The following is a 16,058-nucleotide window of genomic DNA, read 5'->3' as shown; positions in this document are numbered from 1 at the left end:
TGCTCTTCAGACAAAGTAGAACTCTGAAATGCTAAACATTTCATTAAATAAAACAGCTTGTTTCCTAAGAACTGTACTATGAGCACTGACAGCATGTTCCAGGACTGATCCTTCGATAGGAACAGGAAGCGTACATGGTGGTGTCGTATAGGGAAGGGTCAGGGTCACCACCACCAGGAAAGTGCATTTTACAGTATATCAAGATCGGAGTAGAGTAGTGAGCAGCGTTCCCTGTGGTATATAGTAGGTCCTTGTTGATTGTCTATTTTATGTATAGCAGTGTGTACATGTCGATCCCAAACTCCCAATCCATCCCTACCCCCCAACCCTTCCCCCCCACCCCCCGTAACCACAAGTTTGTTTTCAAAGTCCATGAGTCTGTTTCTGTTTTGTAAATAAGTTCATTTGTATAATCTGTTTTAGATTCCACATATAAGCAATAACTGAATCACTTTGCTGTACACCTGAAACGAACACAACATTGTTAATCATCTATACTTCAGTATAAAATAAAAATAAAAGATCTGAGTACAAATACCACTTGTTTTGTTTTTGTTTGTATCAATGCAGTCCATCTAAGAATAAATCAATTAGTATCTAAAAACCTTGCAGAGGGGCTTCCCTGGTGGCGCAGTGGTTGAGAATCTACCTGCCAATGCAGGGGACACGGGTTCGAGCCCTGGTCTGGGAAGATCCCACATGCCACGGAGCAACTAGGCCCGTGAGCCACAACTACTGAGCCTGCATGTCTGGAGCCTGTGCTCCGCAACAAGAGAGGCCGCGATAGTGAGAGGCCCGCACATCACGATGAAGAGTGGCCCCCGCTTGCCACAAGTAGACAAAGTCCTCACACAGAAACGAAGACCCAACACAGCCAAAACTAAATAAATAAATAAATAAATTTATAAAAAAAAAAAAAAAAACCTTGCAGAGTACTTGGTAAGTAGTAGGTACTCAGGAAATGTTCATTGAATTAAAGCATTTACTGAGCACCTCCTAAGCACTGTGACAGGCACTGGAGGTCATTTAGCAGACCCTGTATGTACTCCTGGGCACCCACCATTCCTGAGTATGGGGATGGCTTTTGCTTGGATTATAAGCATCTGAGACTGTGCTCAAGGGAGGCGCTTGGTCTGCACGTGGGGAGGCTGGAAGTGCTGGGCGGTCACTGTCCCTGCCAGCAGCTCTCCACCAATGATGTATGGGAACGGGGGCAGAAGTGCCCCAGCTTCTTTGCCTCCCGGGTGGGGCAGCTCTGAGGTGTGTCCTATGCTGCCTCACAGATGTGTTGAGTTGGCCTGAGACCAGTTGCCTGCAGCACTAACCTGCTCATTAATATACATGGGCTTCCTTGCCTTCATTTTCTCACTTTCCCGCTCTCCTACCAACACTTCCTGGGATAACCTACTAAATAAGCCCTTTTCGCTTGTGACTTTGTCTCATGATCAGCTTCCGGAGGAACACAGCATATGACACAGCCCTTCTAACAGCCATTCTTTCTGTCTTCCTGAAAATCAGAACCCTAATATTTGGGGGTGGGGCAGTAAGCCTAGCCCCAGGAGATGGATTGTTACTGGGATACACCAAACATCACAATTTCATTTTCAGCTTTTCCAACCAATCTTGCAACCGCAAGGGTATGACCACCTTAGCCAGTGAGATATAAGCGTAAAGCGGGTGGAAATCTTCTGGAGAAGCTCCTGTTCTCCTGATAAAACGTTATAGATGCAACTGCCCTCTTCCTGCCTCGAAAGTATTGATAACTGTGGTACCATTTGACATCTGCTGCAACAAAGAGCTTCATGGAAAAGAATGTGCTGCCCCAGCATCCCTGCCCACCCCCTACCAGAAAGAGCAATGGCCTATCTCAGAGGCCTCTCCTCCCACAAGAGGGGAAGGGAGAGCCCTATCTACGTCAACTTCATTCCATTTTCTGTTACATGCAGCCCAAAGCAGTCCTAACCAATAAAAATACCTAGCATTGTGTTAAGAGTTGAAAGAGATCAACAAGGAAAAACCCATGATTGTTTCACTGAGTGAAAACTAAGTTATAAGATAATTAGAACCGTTTTTATCAACTCTAAGATAAAGGGTGTGATGCAATAGTTTGTTCAAGCACAGGCTGAACAACTAGTTGGCACAGACTCGAGTGCTGTGAAGTGTTTGAGGCTAGAGGGGCCTTTAGATCCCTTCCAGCTGCAAGTTTCTATCATCCTCTTACTGCAGGGCAGGAACAAATCAGAGTAGTATTCCCAGAAGTGCTCAGGGAAGAAGAGGAGAAAGAAATGGGCCTTGAGTGTTGGACAGCATGTGAAGAAAGTGAAATAAAGAGCATGGCAACCAGAGCAAGGGGTTGGAAATACATGCTGCAGAAATGCTGGCCACAACTCGGGAGTCTCATTGTTGAAAACCCTGAACTTGGACCCTCCACTGCATGTGCGTGCCTGCACACACACACACACACACACACAGAAAATGACGGGGCAGCACAGGCAGGTGTAGACGTCTTAGCCATCTCAGAGGAGCATGTTTCCACTGGAATGTCTGCTCTGACTGGATCCAGCTGATCTTGCTTTAAGCTCTCCTAGGAATCTCAGAGTCAGCTCAATGGATAATGACAAAAGTGTGAGCTTCCATTCCACCACTTTCTGCTGATGAGACGGGGATGTCCTCAGGTGTGACATTCAGTGCCAAGTGAAAAGAGAGTGGGAGAGACGGAGGCTGAACCCTGAGGGAAGCCTGGCATTACAGCACCTGTAAATCATTAGCTATTCCTAATTAGAACCCTGTGAACTGGCAGGCACCTCCCGCTGCTGGGCTGGGGTCACAGCGGGGACCACTGACTTGGTGGTGAGCCTGGGCCCCCTGATGGTCAGTGGCCTGAGGTCCAAGAATGGGAATGTGGAGAAGGGGAAACGGGGCCAGCCAGGGCCCACGGGCACTACTGAGTCTCTCTCACCACTGCTGCCTCCCTGATGGCCTTTACCATGCAGTAAAAATTCAGTCAGAACCCTTTCATCAAACAGCTAAAAATTCAACCAAAAGACAGATATTCATACATTGGTATAAGTAAATGTTCATTCAATATTATTCATGAGCAGAAAAACATGTTCCCTATTATGAACAATTAAAACAGGAAAAGGTTACATGAGTTATAGTGTAGCCATCAAATTATGTTGTTTTTAAAACTAATGATATGGGGGAAAGATTATCACATACAATTAAGTGGAAAAGCTTGTGTGAGGGGTGTGTGTGCGTGTGTGTGTGTGTGTGTGTGTATGCCAATGATGCAACTTTTATAAAATTATTTTCATACACATGCAGAAAAATGGCTAGAAGGAAATATACCACAACCCAAGTGGGGGGTTATGGGTGGTTTTTATTCTTTCTATATTTCTCTCCAAGTGATTATATAGTAAATTCTAAATTGTCTAGTGTGATTCATACACTCACTCACACAGGCTTTTTTGTTTGTTTGCTGATGTGTGTGCGTGTGTTCTGCCTTATTGTAGAAGATATCTACAATTTAAATTCCTGCCAAAAAATCCTCTTTTTTAAATTTTATTTATTTATTTGTTTATTTATTAGTGATGTATAGGTGCTGCACAATACCATACAAGTTACAGGTACACAACACGGGAATCCACAGTTCCCAAAGGTGACACTCCATCCACAGCCATTGCAAAGTATCGGTTCTGTTCCCCATGCTGCAGGACACATCCCTGCAGCCCGTTCTATACCTAAGAGTTTGTACCTCCCAGTCCCCACCCCCATTTGCCCCTTCTCCATTCCCTCGCCCCACTGGTAACCACTAGTCTGTTCTCTATATCTGTGAGTCTGCTTCTTTTTTGTTAAAAAAATCCTCTTTTTAAAAAATATTATGCCAGCGCACTTTTTAAAGACATGAGGGGACATTTTTATTTTTTTAACATCTTTATTGGAGTATAATTGCTTTACAATGTTGTTAGTTTCTGCTGTATAACAAAGTGAATCAGTTATATGTATACATATACCCCCATATCCCCTCTCTCTTGTGTCAAGGGGACATTTTTAATCTCAATGAGATAGAGGAACTGTTAGGAGACCACAGCTGGTCCCCTGGTCTCACCTTCAGTGATGTGATCAATAAAAGGGGCCAGGACAGTCCCCTCCGGAGTGAATGGTCAGCCATGCTGCTCAGAGCCACAGACTCGGGTCGGAAGCCCTGCCCTCCATCCTCCCCCGCCCTCCTCCTCATACGCAGGGATGAGGGGACCACACTCTGGATCCTTACCAACTAAGGACCCTCACCTGCTCTCAGGGTCACGTCTCCAGGGAGGAAAGGATGGTGCGATACTTCTGGCCACTCTCTCTCGCACTTGCTCTCTCCTGATGTCCCAAAATTCCACCTTGTTTCACCAAAAAATAATTCTGGCTGATTTTCTCAGTCTGACGCCCACTATGCTCGTGGCTATGATAAAGCAGAGAGACGTGGAACAGACAAGACATCCTGGAAGGATGCCCCTCGTTGTACAAACTGGGAGACGCTGTCTGTGGACCCTGACACGTGGAGGGTGCCCAGGAGCGGGGAGGAGAGAACAGGGACCCACCACGTGGTCAAGCAGAGAAGCTTCTCAGCATCAGTCAGGCCCTGGCCTCCACCCACCGCCCCCCCCACCCCGCCCCCAATGATGCAAACGTGCCAGGTACGTGTGGGGAGGTGTATGGAATCGCGATGGGCTTAGACCAGCCTCCCCTGTAGGAGTGTGATTCCTGTACATCTTGTTGATTTGGGAATACAATATGCTATATGTTTTACTTCTATGCCAATGAGACCCTCATCCAATTTCAGAGCCTCTGCAAGACGCCCACTCAGTCTCTCAGGGAGTGACTTGGAATAACACACACTTGGCACAAGTGGCTAAATCATTTACATCCTCTTACCAGCAGGTTCCAGTCATGGCAACCTGATCAATCTCCTGGCCATCTACATAAATCCCCAAAATGACCCGGATAATCCGATTAGCTGCAGTGCAGCCCAGTCCCAATTTACGGCAGACCATCTGGTGACAGGGTCTCCTCCAAGAGCAGCCCAGAAGGGCCATCTGCTCCGATGCTCCTTACGTCCTGGTGAAGGAGGCAAAGGTGAGGCCGACCACACACCAGCAAGCCACCCTCCTGCCTTCGCATGAATCAAGACATCCTGAAATGCTCTGTAATTTAGCTGCTCATGTCCTGTGGAGCCTGCTTTGCATTCTCGGTGAACACATCGTAATATTCAGAATGCAAATTAAATTTTATGGGTGCCATAACCTTGGCCATTTATTGCAGTAGATTCCGTAATTGCCTGATGCTGCTAATACTGCCAAGACTACTTTGGCATTTTTTTAAATACTTTTGCAGCTAGAGCTGCCACGTTGATTAAGCAATCCTGGTGTTTCTTTGCACAACTTCTTAGGCTAATGTATTAGTTAAGGTCCTTTTGCTATAAGCAACCAGAGTCAGTCACAGTGCGAGACTGACAGTAAAACTGAAGATAACATATATTAGTATACTCAAGTTCAAGTGTATTTCTCAAGTACTTGAGAACGAAGTAGAGGTAACATTCTAAGGGAAAATAGGGTTGCACCAAAACACAAGGAGAGTCAGAAAAAAATAGGTCAGTTTAAGACCAACCGGTGACTACAAGTTATACTAGACGGTAAAGTTGTTTCTGAATAATTTGAACCACAAAAGCATCTCCAGTTTGTCCCAACTTTGAAGAAAAGCACGCAGCATTAGGATTATGGCCAGAGGAGAAAAGTCAGGGCTACTATTGACTTATGTGATACCTGTGTGTGAATTAGAGAAAGTCCCCATTCCTCTGGGCAGATCAAATCAGCCCTAGTCAGGGACAAACAGCCAGTGCAGCAGGCAGCAGAGTCTCGGGAGACATAGATCTGTGTTCAGGAGCCAGAAAGCCTCCCCAAAGGTGGCTGCCAGCACAGGGTCCCCCCCCACCCCAGGTCATACACTGTGAGTGATTCCTCCTTCAACCTATACCTCCTTGTACTGCCTATTAGTAAACATCTCACTCGGTTCCAAATACAGTGTCGGCATCAAGAAAAGTAAATGATGATGAGACCAAAATCTGTCGTCATCTCTGCTGTCCGCTGACCCATTCCTGGAATTTCTATTAACCAATTTTTCCCCTCTGCATAGATGTTTACCACCCATTTATCATGGCAAACTGTGATCACTGGACACTTACATCCTCTTATAAAAGGTGGCTTCCACGGACAAGCTGGGACCTGGTCCTTCTACCCGGAAAGGCAGTTGCTCTGTGCCCTCTGGGCTTGAGCCCCATCCCAGGGGCTCTGCACCCCTTCACAGGTTCATCAGAAAGCCTTATCACAACCTTTAAAAATGCACCCCACAGAGTGGTCTTGAGGATTACATGTTCTATTATGAGCTTAGACACCTAGCACAGTGCCAGGCACATACTAAGAGTTTAATAAATGTTAGCTATTATCACTCATGTAAAGGAAAGTGGAGTGTCTAAGCAAATACACATTGAGCTTAGTTTTTAAACTCTGAGTAATTAAGGCCCTCAAATTACTTGCATCAATCACAAACTGTCTTTTGCTTGAAAAATGGCTTAGATAACGCTTTCTCAATTTCCCACCATGAACCTCCTATGCTTTTCACTCTGAAATAAACAGAAGGTGTGGCAGAGGAGCAGATGTTATCTGCACAGCCCACATCTCCATGGTCTCCACCATCTCAGTCCATTCTGGTGTGCAGGATGGGACAGGGGCTTGGGGATACCGTCTCCAGGAGTGGCCCTCAACCAATGACCAGTGGCAACTGGTATAGAAATCCCCCAGCCTCCTCACCCCTGATGGGGGGCAGCAGCTCCCAGAGCTCCCAGCAAAACTGAGCTCCAGGTGCCCATGGTGGAGACCTGCCAACAACACACTGTCAGTGTACCCTTCCACGACCACCAGAATGTGTTGTCTGGAATCACCATCCAAATAAATCACTTGAGCCCTAATCTTGTCTGATTCTGGGGAAAACCCCAACTCAGACAGTCAGCAACATAAATACACAAGCTAAAAAAATTGGGCTTTAAACATATTTGTCTCCAAATTAAAAAACTACTAAGACACACACCAGTCGAATTCAAGAGACTCCAACTTATTCTACTTTATGTAGAATTTGTTTGGGGCTTTAGATATTTAATGGTTTCAGGAGAACTACTTCTTTTTAAAATATTTGGCTCACAAATGCTATCACACAGTGAACATTCTGTTCTTTACTTTGATCTCATTTGAGACTGGAAGAGTGACTTTGACCTTGTTTAGAGATGCCTTGCACCCTTGGGCTCCAAGCTTTCTCTCCCGCACCCCAAGCTCCATTTAGTGCCAACAAAACATGACTTTATATTTCAAATAAAAATATCTTTGAAAAGGCTCATTAAAGGGTTCATAAGATGTGCTGGTGTTTGAAATGAGTCTAAGGTGTATAAATGAATCAGGAACACACAGATTAAGTTTCCCTTGAAATAGAGAGTCTTCAAAAGAAAGGAATCCTTGGGAGAAAATACTTATAAGGATTTACTGCTTTGTTTCGTTTGCTTGTTGTTTCATTTTGTTAAACATTTGAAAGATTGTTGAAATTTTTCTCTTCAATAAAAATACCCCTGAATTCTCTTAAAATTGCTGTTAAGAAGGACCATGAGAGGGCCGGAACCGGGTCCCAAAGCTACGATGGAGGGGGACGTGCTTGACACTCTAGAGGCGCTGGGGTATAAGGGACCACTGTTAGAAGAGCAAGCCCTTATGAAGGCAGCAGAGGGTGGACTGTCTTCACCTGAATTTTCAGAGCTCTGTGTTTGGTTAGGCTCTCAAATAAAATCATTGTGCAACTTGGAAGAAAGTATCACTTCAGCTGGGAAAGATGATCTAGAAAGCTTCCAGCTTGAGATGTGGCTTTTTAAAAGAAATGGCATGTCCATATTCTGTACTCGTATCAGGAGACATTAAAGACCGTTTAAAAAAGAAGGATGACTGTTTGAAACTTCTATTATTTTTAAGTACAGAGCTTCAAGCTTTACAGATACTACAGAACAAGAAACGTAAAAATTCTCAATTAGATAAAAATAGTGAAATTTATCAGGAAGTTCAAGCTATCTGCAATACCCTTGGTATTCCCAAGTCAACAACTTCTGACATTCCACTTATGCTGAACCAAGTGGAATCAAAGGTGAAAGATATTCTCTCACAAGTCCAGAAAAATCATGTGGGAAAACCACTGCTAAAAATTGATTTAAGTCTGGAACAGGCGGAACAACTGGAAAGAATGATGCCCTTTCCTGTGAATATGAGTGCCGTCGGCGGATGTTGATGAAACGATTAGATGTAACAGTGCAGTCCTTTGGATGGTCTGATAGAGCAAAGATAAAAACAGATGACATAGCAAGAATTTACCAGCCTAAGCGTTATGCTTTGTCACCCAAGACAACAATAACCTTGGCACATCTACTTGCTGCCCGTGAAGATCTATCCAAGATCATCAGTACAAGTAGTGGCTCCAGCCAGGAGAAGACAGCATGTGCCATTAATAAGGTGCTGATGGGAAGAGTGCCTGACAGGGGAGGACGGCCGAATGAAATTGAACCACGACCCCCTGAAATGCCCCCTTGGCAAAAGAGACAAGAAGGCGGCGGAAGGGGTGGTTGGGGTGGTGGAGGTGGAGGTGGTGGTAGAGGAGGTAGTGGGAATGGTAGAGGTGGTTGGGGAGGGGGAGGGGGTGGAGTGGAGGTGGAGGAGGGGGTGGTAGAGGAGGAGGTTTCTAAGGCAGGGGAGATTATGGTGGAAGAGGGGGCTATGGAGGAAGAGGGGGCTATGGTGGAAGAGGTTATGGAGATCCATGAGGAGGGGGTGGTGGTGGATATAGAAGATATTAAAAGCTACAGCATTTAGATAGCAGGCTTACTTCTTAATAGATACACTAGGCATAGTGTTCTAAATAACTACTTGAATGTCATCTTTGAAGTAAACACCATGTTAGATTCCCTGATGATATCATTCTTGAATTGTGTTTAGTATGTAAAGAGCATTGTTTTATACTACTATTTGATCTCTTAGACAAAGTGATGATTTTTTCCATATTCTGTGTACTCTTGAGCATGTTATATCTTTTTAAAAAACAAAAAGAAACGAGCAAAAATTATTTTTAAAAGTGTAAATATATTATTACCATCAAACTTGGAAAACAGAAAGTATTTTATTGTCATGATTGAATTTAGATTGTTACCTGTATTTTATTCAGGTCTGAAACACATAAATGACCCCACTTGTAGTGGAAAGGAAAAAAAAAAAATTGCTGTTAAGAGACAATCATTTCTATGGGCAATAAATATTTAAAGTTCTTGTTACTTAGAGAACAAAATTCTAGAGGTTCTGTCAATCCCCCCAAAATTGTTTTAATGTCCTAAAATGAAATATCTTTAAGGACTGGGCAATCTAACATGAATAGACTTCAGCATATGTTTACATTCATGCCAAATTTATAAAGTTATCAGCATTACAGCTCATGAAAAACAATCTGTAAGAAAGATTGAAATTCCTTTACAATTTGCAAATTCATTTGCTTGACTTCCATCAAAGCTAAAAAAATTTTTTGGTAAATTATTATCATAGCCAAATGTCTCCATGTTTTAAACACTTCATCGTAATTAAATATGCACCAAAGAAAGATTTTAAAAAAAAATACTTTTGCCTATGCATGACTAGGCTAACATGTAAAAATGTTAAACGAGATTTAAAAAACTCATTGTTTTCATAACCTGTGCTATAGAGTAGATGCAGTTAGACCTGAGAAAAATTAATTATAAATGATACAACACATGCCTGGTCCTCAAATATTTTAAATTAACTTTCTTTGACAAAAATGTACAATAGTGGGTTTCTGGGTAACCTCACTAAGAGCATTTCCTCTTAGGTATTTCTAATATTTTGCCTCTTATAGTTTGAATGGTCTATTATTTTTAAGAAGAAAAAGCACAGACAGTAATTACTTTTTCAATTTATAGATATATATATGTATTTTTAAAAAGTACTCTTCTTCCTTTTCACAGACAAATCCTAGTCTAGTTGTCCTTTTTTCCCTTCTGGTTACATCTCAATGGTGACCTCTCCTGTCTCTTGTCCCTATACACCCCACACATACATCACACACACACACACGCCCCACACACATACCACATACATCACACACACACCCCACATACAACACACATACACACACGCCCCACACACATGCCACATACATCACACACAGACACACCACATACCACACCACACACACACACACCAAACCACACAAACACACCACACACACACATACCACACACACATACCACATACATCACATCCCCCCCAGGGATTCTTTTGTCTCTGTGTGTCTCTCTCTCTGGCTTCCTCTCTTCGATTCTTTCACTCTTCCCTACTTCCCTATGTAAACCTCTCAAAGAAACTTATTCTTCAGAATTAAAGCACAAATAATTAATTTGCCAAGATTATGTTGATAAAAGGGAGCAAATAATAAATGATGATAGCAAGTGATAAAAGCAAGCAAATCAATCAGTTTTATAAAGAGTGAACACCAGCTGCTGCCACAGAACAATACAGGAGCTTGATCATTTAACATGTTAAATGTGAGTTGCAGTTCTGCGTTATGCCTCTCTGAGGGGTGTTAGCTTATTCAATAAGGACAAGCCTGTCTCTCTGAGGTGAGATTCAAGAGTGACAGATTCAGCTGGCTTTGAACCGCAGACATCACCGTCACCCTGCGATCCAGACAGGACTCACCGTCCAGAGATCCTTTCAGTAAATGTGTTTCTTCCAGCGAGAGGGAGAAGGGGTGAAATCCACGGCAGAGAATGACAGAACATTTCAGAAACAGAATTTTATTTGTTCTTCTGTTGGGAGAGCTAATTACATGTCGACGTGCGACCTTATGTCTTGATAAACATATATTGATTGAACAGATTATTTCCTGCTGGGTCAGAAACATTCAGACATATTTGTGTTACTACCTATATAATTTATTGGAGGGCACTGATGGCTTTAATGAAGTCAGAAAGTTTCGAGTAGCAGAAGTAATGTAAGGCAGACTGCAATCTATGAATTTTCTAATTTTTCATTCTGGCTAAAAATATAAACCTATTTTGACTCATTAGCCATGTTTATAGGTTTACATAGTGATTTATTTACATAAGCAGGTCTGTGTAAAGTAGACCAATATCCAGTGCCCTGTACAAGTTCAGGAAACAAGGAAAGAGGGGTCCAAGCTCCCAAGAGAGAGATTTAAAGGTGAAGCTGGACTCGTGAGACACTCAAGCAACTGACTAGTGAAATCTGCAACAGTAACTGCAGCCTCAGCCACACTGGCTGCGCCCCACTTTCTACTCCGATGGCCTTTGAACTTGTGGTTCCCTCTGCCTGGGCTGGTGTTTCCCAGATGCACGCATGGCTCTGGGCCCAAATGTCTACGGAGAAAGCTTTCCTGACACCCTAAGTCAAATATACAAAATAGCATCCTTCATCTTCGTTTTATTTTCTTCTTTGCTTCCTATCTTCATTGGCCTGGTCCATAACTTTAGTTTTATTACTATATATTTTATCCACTAGAATTTATTCCTTTTTGTTTACTGCTTTTCTTAGCTCCTAGAAGGGTGTCTGAAGGGCATTAAATAAATATTTGTTGACTTGACTAGAAGGTAATTGTGAAGCATTAACATCATTTACCTTGACTAATATCATCTCAATACCATGCAAGTCACTATGACAAATGAAAGACATGGTCCTTTTCTTCGAGATGCTTATAATCTATTTGGTGAGACAAACCTGTCACATATTACTTTAGCTATCTATTACTGTGTAACAAATTACCCCAAACATCAGTAGCTTAAAACAATAAATGTTTATTATAACACACAGTTTCTGTGGATCAGAATCTAGGAGTGGCTTGGCTGGGTGGTCCTGGCTCAGGGTGTCTCATGGGGTCACAGCCAAGACATCGGCCGGAGCTGGTCATCTGAAGGTTGCCTGGGGCTGAAGGGCCACTTCCAAGCGAGCTCAGCCACATGCTGTCAAGTTAGAGCTGGTTTTTGGTGGGAGGCTTCAGTTGCTCACCACATGGACCTCTCCAGAAGGCTGCTTGAGTGTCCTCATGACCTGCAGCGGGATTCTTCCAGATGAGGGACCCAGAAGAGAGCCAAGTGAAAGCCTCAATGTCTCTTCTGACCTGCCTTGGGGGTCGCCCGCTGCCATGTCTGTAACTCCCTTATGGTCATACAGGTGAGCCCTATCTGCAAAAGAGTGTGAATACCAGGAGGTGAGAATCACCTTGGAGACTGGCTATCACACACATGGAATAAATAACAAAGCATATGTGTCCATGTATAATTAAGTGCTATACTGTGAAAACATTCTAGATTCAATCTGTTTTTGTTTTTTTTTTTAATAGTAAGTTACCTTTATTTATTTATTTATTTATTTATTTATTTATTTATTTATTTATTATTTTTGGCTGTGTTGGGTCTTTGTTTCTGTGCGAGGGCTTTCTCTAGCTGTGGCAAGCGGGGGCCACTCTTCATAGCGGTGCGCGGGCCTCTCACTATCGCGGCCTCTCTTGTTGCGGAGCACAGGCACCAGACGCGCAGGCTCAGCAGTTGTGGCTCACGGGCCTAGTTGCTCTGTGGCACGTGGGATCTTCCCAGACCAGGGCTCGAACCCGTGTCCCCTGCATTAGCAGGCAGACTCTCAACCACTGTGCCACCAGGGAAGCCTTAGGTTCAATCTGTTTTGAACTTGGACTTACATAGTTGGAAAGGCTTAGTTAGACGGCAAATTTAAGCCTCATCTGCACAAAGGTTCCAGATATTTTCATAACATAAATCCCATTCATTTATTTATTCAGTAAATATTTAGTAAATAATTATTCATTAAATAAATATTTATACATAATATTTATTAAGCCATTGCTTGCTGTGCTAGGTTCAGGGTTATGAATGAAGCTCAGAACCTGGGAAGGGGGAACTCACAGTCCAGGGTGTATAAGGTCCAAACTTTGGAGCCATAATGGTTTTGAGTGAATTTAAATACTTTGTGCAGTGGGGCAAGGACCATCATCCAAAGCCAGTTTTTCTCTGGACACTAAAAACAGAAATTACAAATACACAAAATATCTGTTACTGAAAGTGGGGTCTGGCTGCTCACTGCTCAAAAGCCAATAAAGAGGCAAAGTTGGCAGAAAGGAAAATTTGCTTTATTTCGGCTGCTGGCAACAAAGGTTGGGGGGGGGGGCAGACTCATGTCCAAAGGCCACTCCCCCCACTGACAATCAGTGGGCAAGAGCTTTTATAGACAGAGGGAGAGGGCTACATGCAGAAACAGCACAGTCAGCTCTGACACGTGCTTTAAGCTGTAAACTTAAAGAAAGCAGTGATACACATCACAAGTAGTTATACTCTGTGACAACTTCACTAGACATATTTTTTTAAAATCCTAAACATTGGAGTCAAAAGTATGGTTAGAAGTAAAACAATAGTTTTTCATTAGAGTTTTTAAAAACTTTTTACTAATGTTTTTCTCTGAGATGCCTTAGGAGCCCTCTGGAAAACTCAAACTTAGCTAGAGAAAGAAACTTACAATCTGCTATCACAAGCAATTCAATACTCCAGAAAAACTTTGTTTTCTTAACAGAGAGAGAAAACCAAATTCAGTCTTGCATCAGTTTACTGTTAATAACAAAATTCATTTACCTAATTAAATTCAATCTAATTTTAATCCAGACAATGTACAAAATTCTTTTCTCAAAGTTCCTTTTTCACAAACCTTTTATCACTTTTTGGATCCATATTAATTTGTCCCTTACCTTCCCATACATAAGCAACCAGCCCTAAGACAAAATTATTCTCCTTTTTTTTCCAACAAAAATATCTCGTCTTTATTTCTTCTCTCACCAGCAACACATATCTTACTCGCTTTACATATTGAAATGCTTTCCTTATCATTTTTACATATTACAATTTTTAACCCTTGAAAACCTTAACAAAACCAAGAAACAAGTAACTGAACTATTTGTTATATCAGCATTTTCTGACTGGCAAACTTAAGAACATATTGCATAACCTCTAAAAACATACATTTTTCTCATAGAACAATTTATCTTTAATGTGGTACAAGATATGCGTTTAATAAACCCAAACCTTCTCCCCACCCTTACCCCCCATTGGCTTGAAGTTTTACTAATTAACCCAAGGATGAAGTTTCAGGCAAAGTGGGCTGTGTTTGTATTTCAAGGACATGATAAAAGTTAACTTCAAGCTTTCTCCTAAGTTTATTTTTGTTCTCTCAGGGTCAGAATTTTGAAGAAAGTATGTTATTAAGCTATCTTTCTCTAACTGCATATGCAAAAGGAACCAGTTTTGGAGTTTCAAAGGAGTTTCATCTTAACCAGTTTTCTCCAGAGTTTGAAGAATAAGGTTGGTGGCCACACAGTGTTTAAAAAAAAAAAATCATCTTTCTTTTTTTCTTAGTCACCGTTTCACAGCTTAAATTTTTCTAATGAATCGAAGCTGAATTTCCCATTTTACCAAAGGCAACAAAAATACCAATCACACAAATGGAATACACACACACATCAGAAGACAGAACTGTTGCAAATCTTCCAGAGCGTGATCAATATGGAGTCCCAAACAAACACTTCCCAACACAAACAGGCCTCAACATCAGACACACATCAGAACCAATTGGCAAAAACACCCAAATAGCACTTCGTGCTCAAAAGAGAAGTTTGCCGGGTGCACACCGGTGGACTTACTTGGTCTTGGAGCTCGTCAGCTCGTCCTGAGGCATCTTTCTGTTCCACCAAGGAAAAGCGTACTTTGGCAGCCAGTGCTGAGCAGGGGAGAAACAGGGAGGATATCGCGAGAGCCCAGCCTCACACTGGGAACCAAATACTTACCTAAAGTGGGTCCAGCTGCTCGCCACTCAAAAGCCAATAAAGAGGCAAGCCTCGTGGAAGGGAAAGCTTGCTTTATTTTGGAGGCCGGCAAATGGGGGTGGGGGGTGGTGGACGCCTGTCCAAAGGCAGACTCCCCCCACTGACAATCAGTGGGCAAGAGCTTTTATAGGCGGAGGGAGGGGGCTACATGCAGAAACAGCAGAGTCAGCTTTGATGCTCCTCTTGAAATTGGTCATCCACCAATGGTCTGACCACCATCATCTTGATTGTTTTAGGTACAGTTAATCTTCAGTTCCAGGGTTGGTTTGTTCCCATTTCTCTGAGGCCAGTTCTTGGAACTGTGTCAGCTTATGTCATGGCTACAGTCTGATCATCATGTAGTTAACTTCTTCCACCTGGTGGGGGTTTCAATATCTACAAGACAGCTCGCAGGATATGGCTCAGAATATTATCTCTAGCCCATGAACAGGAACTAAAGGTTCCTCTTTGCTTCATGACTAAACTATTATTATTTAGTCTTGTTGCACTGTTTTCCTTTGTTTCTGCAGTTTCTCACTTTTCTAATTAAACTAATTCTTTAGCTAAAGTCTTTCCACAGACAAAAGGCAGGCTGAGGACATGGGGGGCAAGGATCACATGGTCCTGCTCCGTTTCATATTCACATTATGTGAATGGAAAATAAAATTGTCATCATGCTCTCAGTATAAGCAATTTCAATTTAATAGAAGAAAGGTGGATTTTGGAAATAATCAGCCAAGTAATCTAACATCAAAAAATTCACCAATCATGATTACAAAATGTGAAGGGAAGCCACATGACCACCTTAACAAGAGGAATCAGTAGAAACTGATCTGATTCTCTAAAGCACCTCTACTTCCCCTCCCATGCCCAAATGGGAATGCAACCAATTTTATGGGTTTTTAATTTATCAGGCCACCAAAACATGTTCAAGACCAATGAGTCTCCACTAGTATTTGTCACAACAGTGATTGACCAAAAGGACATTTAGCATCTAAATTAAGGACCACTGATTCTTTGAACATTTTCTCTTCTCCCTATCCATT

At 42.4% G+C, this 16,058-nt stretch overlaps 1 protein-coding gene and 1 pseudogene across 2 annotated transcripts in view; one reads left to right on the top strand and one right to left on the bottom strand.

The window, feature by feature from the left end:
- The window catches only part of LOC309638717 (uncharacterized protein), a gene marked incomplete at its 5' end in the record, with an annotated part of 313,001 nt that extends 307,959 nt beyond the window's left edge, over positions 1–5,042 (bottom strand). The window contains 2 exons of the mRNA XM_082415015.1: positions 2,805–2,880; positions 4,924–5,042. Of these exons, the coding sequence (XP_082271141.1) occupies positions 2,805–2,880; positions 4,924–5,042 (195 nt within the window). The remainder of the gene's footprint in view (positions 1–2,804; positions 2,881–4,923) is intronic.
- Positions 4,715–14,946, top strand: LOC309638777 (protein FAM98B-like; annotated as a pseudogene). The gene has a single exon. The product of its transcript is annotated as a protein FAM98B-like (transcript).
- Positions 14,947–16,058: the final 1,112 nt, after the last annotated feature.

Source organism: Balaenoptera physalus, assembly GCF_965194825.1.
Source record: "Balaenoptera physalus genome assembly, chromosome: 11".
NCBI lineage: Eukaryota > Metazoa > Chordata > Mammalia > Artiodactyla > Balaenopteridae > Balaenoptera > Balaenoptera physalus.
Note: the sequence above shows the minus strand (reverse complement) of the source record. Positions and strands in the feature narration are given on the sequence as shown.